Source organism: Lycorma delicatula, chromosome 2, assembly GCF_047948215.1.
Source record: "Lycorma delicatula isolate Av1 chromosome 2, ASM4794821v1, whole genome shotgun sequence".
Taxonomy (NCBI): Eukaryota; Metazoa; Arthropoda; class Insecta; order Hemiptera; family Fulgoridae; genus Lycorma; species Lycorma delicatula.
Genome location: NC_134456.1, coordinates 79944020 through 79962173, shown reverse-complemented (window position 1 = coordinate 79962173; position 18154 = coordinate 79944020). Strand labels below are relative to the sequence as shown.

The 18154-nt window shown below is 29.0% G+C and overlaps 1 protein-coding gene across 1 annotated transcript in view; it reads right to left on the bottom strand.

Moving 5' to 3' along the window:
- The window catches only part of Rab3-GEF (Rab3 GDP-GTP exchange factor), a 316556-nt gene that overhangs the window by 68685 nt on the left and 229717 nt on the right, over nt 1-18154 (bottom strand). The window contains exons 27-30 of the mRNA XM_075355604.1: nt 13156-13300; nt 8318-8447; nt 4657-4873; nt 903-1036 (exon numbers count right to left, since the gene is read on the bottom strand). Of these exons, the coding sequence (XP_075211719.1) occupies nt 903-1036; nt 4657-4873; nt 8318-8447; nt 13156-13300 (626 nt within the window). The remainder of the gene's footprint in view (nt 1-902; nt 1037-4656; nt 4874-8317; nt 8448-13155; nt 13301-18154) is intronic.

The window sequence follows — 18154 nt, the reverse complement described above, 5'->3', positions numbered from 1 at the left end:
TTTTATAATTTCAATGTACTAAATATCTTGAAGATCAGAAATTATACAAGGAGAAAATAAATGAAACCGATTTATTACTACTTACAAAAAGAATACATACTGCAGATATTTTCAACAACTCTAATGGTGTAAAATTTAGGAACTGAATAAGAAGCAAACGTTTTTCTTCCACTTTATTACTGGAATTATAAAGTTTAATAATTATCCAACTTCTTTCTACAAAAGTAACAGTTTCAAATTCTAACATTGGACAATCAAATGTATAGATTAGAAAATAGTACAAAATCTGTTTTTGGCAAAATTGTATAGAAGGGTAATTTTGATAAGAAAGTGGAATTAATTACTAATTATATGATTAGTTTATTTGATTATATGATTAGTTTATTTTGCCACCAAAATAACTACATGCTTATGCCTTTAACCGAGGTTAAAGAAGTGGTGTCATGAGCAGAGAAAATGAAAGATTCTTACTCTCAACTTGTCAATTAAATCATACAGGATATTAATTAAACGATTTTTAGAACCCTTTTCTCCTTCAATTTCCTTATAAAAATTGTAAAAATAAATGGCATTTTTAGTATTCATGAAATAATCTACAGAAAAATTTACTCAAGTGACTTTATTTTAATACCTAGAAAGAAATTTAAAAAAATAAGAAAATATTTATTTGCTTATAAAATACTCTAGAAAAAAAAACGTTTACAGTATATTAATTTTAATATTAAACTTATTTTCTAATGTTATGTAAAACTGTTATTAATGATAACAGCTGATAAGCAGTAAATATGCAATAAACATTGCTTCTTTAAATGTAAGTGATGGAAGATATTGAAAATTAAGAAATATAACCTAATTATTATAAAATAAAATCTGAGCTATAATTTGATAAATATTATTTTTACCTTAGAACCAGACCATCCTCTCTAACTTCTAGGAAAAGAAGATCACCAGCTGAATCAATACCAGAATGGACATTAAAACTCTTTCTATGTGACTGTCGTGAAACAACAGGTTTTAAGTCAATGTCATTACCATGCTGGAACACATTATAGAAATACAAAGTTAATGAAAATGATAATATTTAATCTTATGATATTCATAGCGATTGTTAATGCACAAGTAATTAATTCCAATAAAAGCTTAGAAGAAGATTACTGTTTAGAGAATGAAGAATTTAGATATAAGAACACTAATAACGATGTAAACAAAGCCAAACAGTTATTTAAAAAAGTCAATTCTAAAATGCACAAAGAAAACTTAGAATTAGTGCAAAGACAAATTAAAATTAGTGAAATAATGACAGAAGAAACTTTATGGTTTGTATTTATAATTTCACTGGCAATGGGATTGTTGACACTAACATCAATAATTGCAATTGCAATATATGTAGCTATAATTAAATCACCAGCTGCATTAAATGAAGGAATATATGTGCACATAAAACCACAATATCAAATTTAAATAAATTTTCACTGATCACGATCCTATTTAAATATAAAGTTATTTAACGTTAACTCATATATATTTTATCTATGTATTTTGTTTAATGCAACATTTTGTAGAAATGGTGTAACTATAATGTAAATTATTTTCATTTTTTCTTGGTATAATAAAATGTTCAGTGTGTGGAATATCTAATGATTGATCTGTGATTTGAAAATGTCTATTATTAACCACAAGTAGAGTGGTTGTAATTTTTTGGTTAAATTGCTAAATTTCAAACAACTACCAATTTTTTATGATTACATTCTGTAGGCACTTAAGCTCTATATATTTTAATAAACATCAGCTAATTACAACTTGTTAGACTTTGAAAATGAATGTGTACAGTCAACTATCTCTAGTAACCATAATATCTTGTCATTGACGAGGGAACTTGTTTGTCTGAGGATTGATTATTCGCATATAAATGGGTAAAATATACGTGGCCTATCAAAGAAAAAACTGTTGCTGAAAGGGGGCATCACGCTTTTGAGCAGTTTTTGAGAATGGCAAGTGATAAGTGGTATGAACAACAGAAACTTAGCGTTAAGCAGGCCATACAGATCATACAACAAACATCTGAAATGGGTTTTTGAAATGGAATATGCTATTTGCTGGTTTGAACTGCAATGTTCTTAATACATTACTACAGCTAATGTTAATTTAAAAAATACATTCCATACTTGTATAATTAGGAAATACTTGCCCAATTGTTTACGAATGGAAACTTAACATTTTACATGTTCCAAGTATACATGTTAAGAATTCCAGCTAGTTATATGTTTGGGTCTATTGTATTTTTATTACTTCCACTTTGCTTTGTGTTATTCGGTTATTTTGTGTAATAAGTTAAATAAGCTTATTAAGAAGTAAAACAAAAAAAATATTTACTATGGCATTAATATTTTTGTGAAAGGTAAACATGGAACAAAAAAGCAGTTAAAAAGATCAGAAATAAATATGAATATTATTAAGTGGTAAAAGTATTGCAGGATGATAATCTTGAAGAGTGCTTCAGAGTGAATTTAAGAATGAACAGTGCTACTTTTGATGAATTATTAAATTTGGATGAACTTTATCAAAGAAGTTAGAGAAACAATTGCAAATACCCACATTTGCATAAGAACGATTATTAGTGAATCTTTGCTTTTCAGCAACAACAAAGATTTAAAGTTCTGGGCATATATTTCTACAAAAGTTTTAGTACCTTCTTTCATGATTATTTTGAAAGCAGCAGAATATAGCCTGAATTTCATTATTACAAAATTTTTATCTTCTTTACAACTGATTTTTTTTAAAGATTTTTATCAACTCTTCATATTATTTCTTTCTTAAATTATGATTTATGTAATCCTTAGTTCTAATCTTCCATAAAAACAGATGTGATGTGTTCACACATCAAGAAATTGCACATCCATACTAATGATAATAGTGTAAATATGTTTAATGATATGAAAGCAAAGTGAAATGAAATAAAGAATTCACATGCTGTAATAAAAGTGCGGTGTTGTGGTATTGAATTATCACACACAACCCTGTGTCCCAAGTATCTGGCATGTGAATTACCTAACACTCTTTTGTGCATACTATTTTAAAATAACATTGCAGTAGCAATATACACTGGATCATTAGCAATGATATGAGTTATAAGTGAGGCAGCATATAATTGTTGTATTGTATATCTTAAAAACTCATTAAGGCAAGGAAATTTACACAAAAAATAAATTTGCTACAACAAACTTAGATTTAGGACTATGAAATACTTTTTTTTTAAATAACTGTATGAAAGTAGAACTTCATGGAAGGAAAAAATGGATAAAAAGGACAGGCAATAACTGATATGATATTCCAAAAGTCTACATATATTTAATGCAGGTTTCTTGATTCGGGGCCCACAGACAGTTAGTTATATTCCTTGTTCATGTAATGGGTATACTTGTAGCTCTATAGTATACAGCATTCATGGATAATCAGACCAGATTGTGTTGTTAATTGAAATCCAAAAACAGAATAGTGCCCATGGAGACTATTATGGCACTGATAATAAAGTAAAACATATCAGTTTGATTTTGAAACATCAACTTTCTGAATGAAAAAGCTAGTAGCATTTAAATAACTTTCACTCACTAGCTTTCACAAAAGTCAGAAATACAACACATTTAAAAATATGTGAATAATATAGAAGAATAAAGAGTAGAATAATTCAATATGAAGAGGTTAAACGATCAATTGAGAAAAAAGGAAGTCTGTGGCCAAATTCTTGCTGAAAGAAAGTTGTCATAGATCATAATGAGCCACTACAGCTTACCTTAATTTAATAATAATGAAGTAATGGAAAAAGGAAGAAGCTGTAAGGGGACAGATATTACAATACAAGTAAATAATTAAAGCTCCAAAGATTTTACAAATATGCTGAAATTGAAAGAGTTACACATTTAGAAAGTCAAAACCTCAAAAAGTGTGTAAATCTTTCTAAACTAATGAAGAAATGCATAAGTAAAACTGTGGCGAGGAGAAAAATCCTTAATGTGGATGCACAAACATAGTTTTTGTATTGGCTTTCTGACAAGGGATACAGGATTTAATTCATGATCTGATAAGGATCACAAAATTTGGTTAAATATCTAATCATTTCCCGTTCAATATTTTGAAACTGGTTGAGGATAATTCAATGTTACCACCTTCTTGTATAATTTACATGTGAAACCAGGAATCTGTCTGTTATCCATATCCACTGGTCACAAAAAATAAGTGACCGAATTTTAGGAGATGAGGGTTAAGTAAAAACTTTATTATACTGTATTTCTGCACCATAATTTATGACAGTTTGAAAAGCACACCTTAATCTAGACTGAAATTTCTTGAACTGCATATTAGTTTATTGTGAAGTAAACAGACCTCTATATTTTAAAAGCAACAAAAAAACATTGATAATGGAGAAATGTAAAAATTCACTGTCTGATTAAAGATTTTAAATTTTACAGAAATTATTCACTGATTTTGTGATAACTGATAACTGAACAACCAAAATCTTCTTTAAACACACATCAGTGTGCTTAAAGAAGATGGATGATTTTGATTAAAATTACAATTTACGAAAAACTGTATCAATTAATTATAAGCTAAATTTTTAATTACAAAGTTTATGGTAAAAGTAAAAATTCCTAAACTTACCAGGTTATTTATCTGATCTAATAAAACATTAACTTCTTGACTATATACAAGACCTATATGACTTTTACCAAGCAATCTACGAATTTTTCTCTTAAGCTCCATTTTATTTACATTCACCATTAACATAATTGCTGTCAGATTATACAGCATGGTTGATAGTAATCTATCTTCATCATGCTCCAATCTCTTTCGTTCTGACTCACTCAGGCACTTATATCTGTAAACATGAAAATAAATGTAAACAATGATATGAAATCATAATGAATACTATCAACAAATGCACAATTATTTCATTAAAAATACACTCTTCCTGGAGATGCAAGGAATGAAGGATCCTGAACAATGTGTTAATGGAGACTGAACAGTAATAGTAAATAAATACATTACATTATTCAAATCATACCATAACTATACATTATATAAATCATGTCAGAAATTACATGGTAGGTTTGTTATTCCACGGAAAAAAGTTACTTCTCTTTAGCATTTGTCTAGGAGGCTTATGGGAAACTATTAATAAAGCTTGATTAAAGAAGCATTGCAAGGTATTTTTTTTAAAATTCCACATTATACAGGTATAAATAAGTTCATAATTTTTTTCACCTCCCAATTTGTTTTTCTTCCTGGTAAGAAAAACAGCTCTGTGCAAATTAATCCAAATCCAAACACAGATGTTATTTAATAAAAAGTAGCTTGTGAATATCTTTTAACTGTAGGGTCCTTTATTCTTAATCACTTCCTATGCATGATTTGGCATAAATTCAACAAATGGACTATGTTTTTTTGATTTCATCATGAAATCAAATATCACTGCTTTAATGAGGTCAACTTTTGTGGTAAAATCCATTTTTGAGAGTAGTTTTTTAATTATTGCCAAACGATTTTCAATTGGGTTTAAATCTGGGGCGTTGACTGCTACAGGAGCACTTCAATGTTTTGTTATTTGCAAAATTTTTCACTTTTTTGACAGTATGTCGCAGCACCAAATCGGTTGGAGCACTTTATGGGAATTTGGTTTGAAGTTGTCACAAACCTTTCCTTCAGAATCTTGATATATCCATCACTTTTCAACATGCCCTTGTTTATTACTGGTAGTAATAAACAAGGGCCTTCAAATGTGAAACAACTCCAAAACATTTTTTTCCGTTATGTTCAACTAATTGTTGGATATGAGCTTGTGATGAATTTTCATTTGATGCTTCTCTAATGTGTGGAACCCTTTGCCCTTAAAAATGTGACGTGTTAGAAAATATAACACTTTTCCAGTCTGATCCAATTAGCATGTGCTTTGGCACATAAGAGCCTTTTTTTCGCACATTGCTGGTGGTCAAAGCTGCCTTTTAGCTGGCTGATGAGCTTTCCGTCCAGCTGCAAGAAGTCGATGTCTAAACAATTATTATATGTAAACCTGTTCCACCGGCTGCTAATTCTCAATTTAAGTCTACAGCAGATAATTTTGAATCAAGTTTACTTTTCCTCATTAATGACCAGCAACCTGTCTGTTATCCACATTCACTGGTCACAAAAAATTAGTGAATGAATTTTAGGGGATGACAGTTAAGTAAAAACTTTATTATACTGTATTTCTGTACAATAATTTATGACAGTTTAAAATGCAATTTTTTAATCTAGACTATTATTTCTTGTTAACTAGTAAAATTGTTAAAATGTTTAATATTCGTTAAATTGTTTTAAAGTAACATTCACTCTCCGTAGTTCCACTCCACACTCAGGCGCTATTTGTCATTGTGTCATGCTGGTATGCTCAGAAAAAGAACAATTTTCAAATGCTTTCTTGTATTTATGGCCATTATTATATATTCAAGACACACAGAACAAAAAGTATAATTTTGAAATAAAAAATATGAAATAAACTTTCACAAAACACTCTTTATAACATGAAAATTGCTAAACAAGCAAAAAACAATAACCTCACATTACACAAACTTAAAAGATGGGCATCGTCAAGCAGTGCAGCCATAACATAAAAATAAACAAAAAATCTCCTGTGTTTTTATTAATTTGCACACTACTCTAGATCATTGGTTCATCAGAATGTTTTATTGTTGAATTAAATTTAAAACATAATTTAAAATTACAGGGAGGTATGTTTACATCTCAATCATTCAAAAATCATTATATCATAAAAACTGTGATGTTTTTAAAAAAAATTATGCAATACACAAAAAAAAAAAGAATTATTTTCTGTAGGCAAGTGAGTTGGCTGTGCTATTATCTCTCTGCTCAGTTGGCCATGTAACGTTCATGAGAAACCGTCACAGCAGACAGATTAACTATTTTCTTAAGATCCTTCAATGATCTTGGCAATTTTGTGATGGCAAACTTTAGGAAGCAACACGCCAACATTAAAATCTGTTTCCTGTTAAAGGAAACAGCAACAGAAACAGTTTCAATGCTTTTGGAAGGAAGCTCTAAGCCAGGCAAGAATTTACAAGTGGTTTGCCCAGTTTAGAAGTGGTCAAATGTCACCTGAAGATGAACCCTATTTGGACTGCCCCTCAACTTCAAGAACAGACAAAAATATTCAAAAAGTGTGCCATGCCACCATATTTAATCGTCATAGAACAAATGACAAATTGGAGAAAATAACTGGAATTTCTTCTTTTCATGACAAAAAATTCTAACTGAAGATCTGAACATGAGACGTGTCACTGCAAAGTTTGTTCCATGACTGCTTTCTGATGACCAGAGGCTGAACCTTCTTAGTGCGCCAGGAATTGAAAGAACAGGCACAAACTACCCTGGATTTTTGTCAGAAATCATAACAGAGGATGAATCTTGGTGTTACAATTATGACCCTAAAACAAAACAGCAGTTCAGCCAGTGGAAGGCAACTTCATCACCCAGAAATCAAATGTGAAGTCCATGATGGTTTGTTTTTTGATGTCAAAGGAGTCGTTCATATTGAATTTGTTCCTTAGGTTACCACAGTGAATCAACAACATTACTATCTGCAAGTGCTGAAGCAATTGTGTGGGGCAGTGGGAAAAAATGACCTGAATTGTGGCGATCAGGAGATTAATTATGACTAATTATGACAACGCACCTGCCTGTACAGCATTGAAAATCAACCAGTTTTTGATTAAAAACAGCATGACAATGACTTCTCACCCTCCCTAGCCCCTTGTGACTTCTTATTTCCAAGAATGAACAAAAACCTAAAGAAAAAGCATTTTGAGGACGTAAAACAGGTAAGAAAAAATTGCTGGAGGCACTTAACAGCATTAGTTCAAAGAATATAAAAAATGTTTCGAACAGTGTTAAAAAAATTTACACAAGTGAATTTAATGGACAGTATTTTGAAGGTGTTTCAAAAATTTATATTTTCAAGATGTTATCTTAAAATTAAAAAAAATTATATGAACAATTCTTGTGGTTTTTGGGTACAGAGTAGTAGTACAATTGATTTTTTATACATACTACCAAATATGATGAACATACCTCTGTATAGTTTTAATTTTTAATTACGTTTTTAGTTTAACTGCAAAATAAAACATTATGATGAAACAGAGATCTCTGTAAAAGTACTTACTTCAGCAAAAGAATTTATGCTCAATTCTTTTTTTCAATGCTCAAAAGAAATGCAAAAAATGTAATAATGCTTAAGATAATTAGGATATTCTGCCATTTTATTTCTTACCTTTCCATCATTTCAGTAGCTCCTTGATCCAAACCAATCATATCTCTTTCTTGACTTACTGCATCAAGAAAAGCATCCTCCCAAAATTGCATTTGGTCCCACAAAGTTGATCTTTCCTTTCCTATTAGGCCTGTCGTAAAGGATAAAATACTCATAATTGAAAAGAATAAATAAATGAGAAAATAAAATAATTTATTTATAATTTTAAATAAAATTCTAAATGTAAACAAACTTAAATGAATATAACATAAAACTTATAGTAATTTTATATTTCATGCATTTATGCATGAAATATAAAATTACTGTTTAAAAGTAAAACTGAACATAGATTGATAGAAATCATAACTGAGTCTTAAAATCATGAAAATGGTATTTTTATAAAAGACAAATAAATATAAAATAAAGCACACAGTTTACCCATATACATAAGAATTATAACTTCAAAAAACCTTAACAGGGTTGTTTATCAGAATGGTAAAAGAACATAAATTAGTAAATGAAAAAAAAAACAGAAAATATACCAGGAAAACTAAAGGAAGTGGATATAAAGACAAGTATGTGGAAAAAATTAACTTCAAAATATTAAATAATTGAAAACTAATTAAAGAATTTATGAAAAAAGAATAAATACTGTACAAAGTTTATCCAAAAATAAATCTAACTTGTGAAATAAGCTGCTGATGTACTGATACTTGTTATTCTGTTAGTAGGCTGCTTAATGGGATTCTTTAGATGTAATATTTTATTAACTAGACCAATCCATACTGTTTCATTTAAAGTCTGAAAATATGTTAATTAGGTTGAACAGCCAGATTACAGCAATTTTCTAATAAAGAGAAAATAAAGATTTTTGAAAAGTAATATTGTTCAATTGCAAAATGAAACATGAAATGACCATAACAAGCACATTTTAATGCTGTAAAATATTGTATTTTAAATTTATACATATTTAGTTCCCTTCAATTTACACCCCTCCTCTATTTCTACAACGCTCCATGGGAATTTTCCATTGTTTGAAACAGTGCTGGAAGTCTTCAGTGAGCTCTTTCATGATACATGCTGTTTTTTTCTTTCACAGCTTCAATGGTCTGAAATCTTGTTCCTTTTACTGCAGATTTGACCTTGGGAACAGATAAAAGTCACATGGTGCCAGGTCAGGCGAATAAGGCTTGGATGTAACACTGGATTGTAATCCTTGACCAGAAACGTCTTGACAGGCAATGCAGTGTGAGCCGGTGTGTTGTCCAGATGAAGAACCTACGACTTGTTTTTCCTCAATTTGGTTCGTTTTTTAAATAATTTTTCACAGAGTTGGGCAAGAACCTCAAGGTAGTAACGTTGATTAATAGTTTGACCTTCAGGAACCCAGTAAAGGCACACAATCCCATGAATATCGAAAAAAACAATCATCATCCCTTTGAATTTTGATCATCATCTTCAACGTCTTTTCGGCTATCTTGGAAATGCTTAAACCACTCAAAAAACTGCACACATGATAAACATTCATTACCATATACTTTTTTCAATAAAAGATAAGTTTCAGTAGCAGTTTTTCCAAGTTTCATATGAAATTTCACGACAATTCTTTGCTCCAATAGAACACTTATAATTTTTTCAGCAAAACAGAAAACAGATGTTATCCAAACGAAGCCCACGGTCAGACTAATATGTCTACAGAAACTGGAATGACAACAATCGAAAGAGAAGGCTTCACACTACACAGCTGTCAGTCATACGAATTTGGTGCAGGTACAGTTCTTCTGTAGCAGCATTAGTCTCATTATTTAATAGTCACACCTCATACATTTTCTGTGTGTGTATGTGTATGTGTATGTGTATGTGTATGTATAATATACAAGATATGCCTTCAAACTAAATACTGCTTTGACATATGTCTGCTGCAGTCTGGCTGTCACAGTTTCAGGCTTGTGCACTGAGTAACTACATCTATTTACTTGCTACAGACGCCATAATGTGATTATTAGACTTTGTTTACGATTTTCTGTGCATGTTTAAAATGCATATGATATATACAATGTCACCAATTGTGAAATACATCCTGTAATTAGTTTCTTAAATGCAAGAGCTACAAAAGCTGAAATTCAACAACAGTTTAGTTAAGTGTTCAGGGATAATGCTTATGTCAAATGGAATGGTGAAAAAAAGATTAGGGTATTTAAAGAGGATTGTACAAATGTATACAATGTAACATGCAGTAGGTGACTCTCTGTCATTACTGATTACTTGATGTAGATCTAATGAAAAGTCCATGAGAATAGACAGTTTACAATTTCATCACAATGTAATGAATTTCCTTTAATTTCATGAAGTTTTCTCTATGAAATTGTGTCAGTATGCTTAAATTATTGGAAGCTGTGCTCACAATGGGCACCAAAAATGCTGACCGAGTTGAACAAAAACAAATTTAATTTAGCCAGTGCTTTGAATTTTCTTACAAGATACAGTAATGAAGATTATCTGTTTTTAAGCCAAACTGTTAATAGTGATGAGGCATGGGTGTCACATATTACACCAGAATCAAAACAACAATCCACAGAATGGAGACATTCAACATCTCCCAAAAAAACTGAAGATCAAGCAAACAATGTCACCCTGGTAAATCATGTGCACTGTAGTTTGGGGTAAAATGCTTACTTGTTAATTTTTTGTCTTAGGGTGAAATGGTAAATGCTAAGACACACTATGAGATCTTTGAGATCTTGACTGAACTGCAAGGTGTCCAAAATGGAAGGTGCGGCATGCTCAATGTGGGAATCATGCTGATTCACAATAATGTTCGGCCAAACATGGCTCATTGTACCCAAGATCTCATCATGTCATTCGGCTGGGAAAAAATTGATCACCTTCTGTATAATTCTAACCTGATGCCCAATAACTATCACTTTTCCTGCATTTAAAGCAGCCCTCAGCAGTAAGTATCACAGCAATGATGATGAAAAACAGTCGTTCAGCAATGATAATCTTCTCAGGCGACAGATTTTCTATGAAGCTGTAATGCAAGTGCCGATCATATGAAACACAAGTGCCTTAATGTAGGTAGAAAATATGAAGAATTGAAGATTAAAATCCAGTTTTTCATGTGAAAATAATTTTTTTTTAAATTTATTTATTTTTTATATCAAAATGATACTTACTTAACAAAAAAACATGCCTCATGTACATAATACATATTATATTATATATATATATATATATATATATATATATATATATAAAACAATAGTTCACAATGTTCCTGATCTTTTTGTGCAGCATATAGATGGATGGTTGTAATGAGGCATGGCTTGCAGCACTATTTAGCTGTATCTAGCTTCTACGTCATACTTCTTTAAATCATATTAGGATATCAATAAAATCCTTTAATTGTACTTGTATTCCATCCTTTGCAGTTGTTGAGGTGGTCAATTTTAGTAAGGATTTTTTTTCAACTCAAGCTCATTTATACAATCCAACAAGATTTCATTAAGAATCCTTCAAGGTTCCTGAAAGATCCCATTATGATTATCCAACTTACACTTCGCTACATGATGCACTCTAATGTTTATGTGAAAAATAGGAAGTTCATGATTCTTATCATGGTTTTCCATTTGCACTTTAGTAACAAATATATTTAGGTTTAATAGGAGTTTAGTTATTTTCTGTATCTACTAACTTCCCTGAAATCATTGTATTTTTTATACATTTCTCTTTCAACCTAGATGTTTTGTTTTATGTTATTTTTTATTTCTAGTCCAACTACTCTAGTACATATTTTTGCCTTATATTATACCATTAACATCACTTCTCTTAGGGATTTCTAATAAACTAGAAATTTTTAAATAAATCATCATATATGAGATGTGGCTATTAAATAATGAGACTAATGCTGCTATAGAAGAACTGCTCATGCACCAAATTCGTAAGACCAATAGCTGTGTAGCGTGAAGCTACTTTTGATTGTTGCCACTCCAGTTTCTGCAGACATATTAGTCTGGCCATGGCCTTTGTTTGAAACATCAGTTTTTTTGTTTTGCCGAAAAAATTAAGTGTTCTATTAGAGCAAAGAATTGTAGTGAAATTTCATATGAAACTTGGAAAAACTGCTACTGAAACTTATCTTTTATTGAAAAAAGTATATGGTAATGAATGTTTAACATGTGTGCAGTTTTTTGAGTGGTTTAACCATTTCCAAGATAGCCGAAAAGACGCTGAAGATGATGATCAAAATTCAAAGGGATGATGATTGTTTTTTTCGATATTCATGGGATTGTGTGCCTTTACTGGGCCTGAAGGTCAAACTAATAATCAACATTACTACCTACCTTGAGGTCCTAGCTTAACTCCGCGAAAATATATTTAAAAAACGAACCGAACTGAGAAGAACAAGACATGGGTTCTTCATCAGGACACCGCACTGGCTCACACTGCATTGCCTGTCAAGACGTTTCTAGCCAAGTATAACATCCCAGTGTTATATCCAAGCCTTATTCGCCTGACCTGGCACCATGTGACTTTTATCTGTTCTCCAAGGTCAAATCTGCATTAAAAGGAACAAGAATTCAGACTGTTGAAGCTGTGAAAGAAAAAGCAGCATGTGTCATGAAAAAGCTCACAGAAAAAATACTTCCAGCACCGTTTCAAACCATGGGAAATTCTCATGGAACATTGTAAGAATAGAAGAGGGTGGATATTGAAGGGGATAATAACTAAATATGTATAAATTAAGAATAAAATATTTTACAGCATTAGTCTCGTTATTTAATAGCCACACCTCGTACGTTATCCAATTTTGAGTTATATATTATTTATGCAGAAAAAACAAAATAAATTAATATTACCTTCAAAAAGGTATGTTCTGCCAGAATCTGGACTTGGTGTGGTCGAAGTATTATGTATATTTCCACCATGATAACGGAATCCAGCACTAAGGGAAGACTTACTGGACCAAACACTAGGATTACGTTGTTTTGGATGCCGTGGAAACTAACAAAATGAGAAAAACCTTCAAAACTTTGAAACACAATTATTTTTGTTATGAATTAAATACTCAAGTAAAAAACATGAAAATAACACAATAGTAGAATAATCACATACATCAAGGTGGAAAATCTATTAATTTAACTGAGGAGAAAATTAATGTGAAATCAACAATCATAGCATGTTTTTCTATATAATTTAAATTTGGGTCTGCTATTTAATATTAGGTTAGAAGGACCACTTAAAATAATTATAAATTCGGTTATCAAAATTTAATTTACTCAAGAATCAGAAGTCTTTTAACCATAAATGAAACAATCAATTGTCGACGATGATTTCATTTCAACTACTGAAAGTTAATTTTGACATCACTAAATATCATGTCAAAATAGCAATACTGCTTTCAGAATTTTAAGTTGGAATGCAATTATCATTATCTAACTTGAACAGGAATTTGCTGTTTTGAAATTCAATAGATCATGCAACTCAATATGTACAACTGATCATTCACATAATCAGTTCCACTAACATAGACATTATCGTTACTGGAAACATAACTTATTTAAAAAACAATTACAATCACAAAATGATTCACGATTCATTTTTTTTTTAATAAAAAAGCTAAATCTTATTTAATTTACACTCTGATATTTATATATAGTTCTTTAAGCAACTAAATCTGGTTAATTTAAGTGGTCCTATAACAAGATAAAATAAATTAGAAAAGACTGTTTTATTTAAAAAACTAAATAAAGTTTCAAAAGCTAATTCGCCAAAAGGTTAATTTTCAATGTGATCCTCACCAACTTACAAGATTTTCACTAATACCTCTATAATAATTCACATTATAAACCTTCAATTCACATTATACCTTTTGGTATACTAACATAATGTGTTAATTTATTAACATAAAATCATTAATCAAACTGAAACAAAATTCATTAATTAATTTAAAAAATTAATTAATTCATTAAAAATAAAATAATCAATGTAAGCTTTTAACAATGTGTTATGAGATAGATTTCATAAAAATATTAACCTATCAAAAATTTACACACAGCATATACATTAAATATTATTTTAACCTATTCCCAGTTGTTCAGACTTGTTTAACATTTAAGCTCCTGCTTGTAGTATCTGATTAAAAACATTACTACATTAATATAACATATTTTATAGAAATTTTTAATTTTTCATGATTGAATAAAATATCTTAACAGCAAATTAATTTCAAATTGGCAGTAAGGTTATAACAGGCCTAAAAATAACATTACTTTTATCAATTTTACACTATCCAAACAGTCACTTAAAGAACAACTATCACAAAATGTTAATAGTTGTTGCAAATCATAAAAATGAATATTTCATTTTTTCGTCTTTATAAAATAATTAACTTAAAACAAGTTTCACTGGTTAAATGATAATATCTGAAAAGAAAAACCATGTGTCAAAATCCTACTTATGGCCACTTAGTGAAAATAAAAATGGAACTTTAAAAACATGCTTCATGCAAACATTTTATCACCACTAACAAAATGTAAGGGAAAATTTTTCATAGATTTATGATTTAAATAAACATTTATTATTTAAACATACATATTAATTATTAAAACTCAATAAACCTAATTACAGTGCTTTACATAAAGAGGTCAAAAAAATCATATATCAACGGATATAGTTATTTATAATGAATTCAAATTAATTTGTAATTTTTAATCATTCTTAGTAAGTAGGGAACCTTATCAAATAAATATATTTTCAAAATACTACATAAACTCGAATAAACTCTGAAATAAATGTAACTTTTATATAAATTGTATAAAAACAGGTATGAAAATATTTTATAATAAAATAAAAATTAGATAAAATCACAACAATTTATTTGCCACCAATCATGCAAAATCAGAACAAGATTTCACTGCTTGAGTTAACACATGCAAAATTATGTAGCTTAGGAAAAATGTAAGATCTTATTTTCTTAGACGATTAGTGGTAAAAATTAGATAAAGACATGACATTATGAAGTAAATAAATACAGAAATATGATAGTAATTGAATAGAAATCACCCAAATTTAAAATAATATTTTATCACATTCTAAAAATATTTTTCTGTTAAAAATCCAAACAAAATCATTATGTTGTCCCAATGAAAAACAGCAGCAGCAATGTTACTGAAGGTGGTAGCAAAAGTGACAAAATATTGACATAAATTTAAAAAAAATCATTACTTTAAAGTAAGAATTGGGTTGCTATTATGAATTGATAATCTAAAATAACTTAGGAGAGTTAATCACTTTAAATGTGTTGCTAATGAAAGAAAAAAGGACTAAACGATAACAAAAATCTCTAGGATATTATCAAGTGTTACTAAAAAATAAAATTACTAAATCAAAAATTTACCAAAATGAATTGAAGATAGATTAATAAAACTGAGTTTGTGCAAACATTTAATAGAATCTTTTAGGGTCTGTATTAATTTTAGGATTTCAGTTTTTGTTCAGTTTTTTTTTAACACAAATATTTTCCTTAATTCCACAGTGATGTTTCAAAATATTCTAAGCTGTTCTAAACCTTTTAGAGAGTACCACAACAATTAGTTTTGTTTTCTGTAGATTGATAAAATTCTTTTTTCCTTGGCATTTTTAAATTTTGCAATCTCTATGGCAGATAGTAACACTTCAATCTGCAAGTTCCTGAGTTTGACTCCTGATCAAGATTAAAAAAAACAAGCTTTAAGGTTTATTAATAAAACAAAAAAAATTTGTTGAACATACTGTCCAGCAAATAGGATATTTATAAATTATGCTCAATAACAGTTTATAAACATTTTTTTAATTATTAATTTTCAAATTTATTTTATTTTTTTTTTAGCACAGCTTTTTATCTGTGTTTTCTAGAGTGCTGTAATTAATAGCTAATAAAAACAAGTCATAAACATATCAAAATAGCAGCTTGATACACAACTTCCAGTTGATATAGTATGCTTTTCAAATCTATATAGATTTATTGTCAGTTGTTATAGCTGTTAACAGTTACAGGTAGTTTAACTGCTACTGTATCATTATTTAAATCACTTGATCATAAGAACTACTATCAGGTTTTTCCTATAATGATAATAATATAATGCTTTAACTTATAATAATTTGTAACGTGTTAAATGAATGAATTCAAAAAATGTAATACATAAATTGATAAAGTTTTAAATTAATCTTGTTATTTTGTTATGTTTATTTAGATCTCAATGTAGAGAAACTAATACTTAATTTATATGCACGTATTAGTCGCCTATAAAAAAAAAGAACATTCATCAAACAACAGAGCACAGCAACCAGGTTATGTATCTCAAAACAAAATCTTATCACTTTTTCACTAGATTTGATAACAGTCTGTATGTGATAAATAACAACATCCAGAAAAACATTTAATATTTATCATGCTACCGTGTAAAAAGTGTATAAAAAAAAGGGTACCAACTTTATAAAACGCAACACAGAAGTACAGTATATATATAGTAAAATGTTTAATTAAAAACTAAATTACATTTTTTACCAACCACTATAAACACAAAACTAACTATAACCTGTTTAGTATAGTGCATGCTTTATGATATGTTAATTGATGATTAAATACATCGCTATTGTTTGCATGGGAACTACGCAATCTATGCAAATTTCACATATAACAACATTAAAAAAATGAGCAAATTCATTTCCTTGATTTTGTTTAAAATGTTTCTACAGATAGTAATCTAATACAACAGAATATAACACCCAAGTGAACAAATATTCAGTATTTAATATACACAATCAGAACCCTTTAAACAAAAACCGATAATGAAAGTGAATACACAAACAAAATCATAATTTGGAAACTAAAACATGATTAAACTGCAGTGCATTTGATATCTACTTTGGCAGTAACATAAAATCATAATGGCACTAAAAAATAAAAGGTTACTATATAGAAGTGCAAGCATATTAACAAATGTAATGGTATATGTATAAAGTTGTTCATGTAACATTACAGTAACAACATACTTATAAAATGAAGAAAAAATAATTAATGAAAGCAAACATTTCAGTTGAATAAACATAAAAATAACATTAATTTATTCACAAGATGATAATAGTATATGCATTCAATAAAACCTCAGTTAAAGAAAAAATCACTTTATAAGCATGAATACTTTTTGATTGATACATTTATATTAACAAAATAAAACCAACTTAAAAAACTACTTAAAAAATAATATTTTTTAAATTCTTAAATTTTTACTTTTTGAAGCTCGTACCAAACTTGTTTGTAAAAATTGATTTTTAAGTTCATAACAGTTGTTTTTTAACTTCAAAATTATAGAACTTAAAGAACTGAAAAAAGTATTATTTTTCAGTTTTTAGTGCAGTTTTTTGAGTCACTTTTATTATTTTTTTGTCTATTTTATTTTATTTCCATTAAGAATAGTAATGAGCGAGTATGTCTACAGAAGCTGACCATATGGAAAATAAGCCAATCACAAGAGAAATACAATATTTTTGTAAAAATTAAAAAGGTATGTGAAGAAGCAATGCCTTGAAATCCTCTAGGCTATAAGTATGTATTATATTTACCCTAAATTTTCCAAATAATGTTTCTAAGATTTTGAGAATGCTTTAAATATCAGAATGACATCATTACACTATAAGAAGCAACACTACGCAATATAAAGCAACTTATCATTTAAAAAACTGTCAATATATATTATCTAGAAAAAATTATACAAAAGAATCCCACTAGAGCAAGTTCCTTTATATAACAAAATTTAACATTAAATCAGTCAATTTTGTAAACTGGCTTGAGCACACATTAAAGGGAGTTGAATC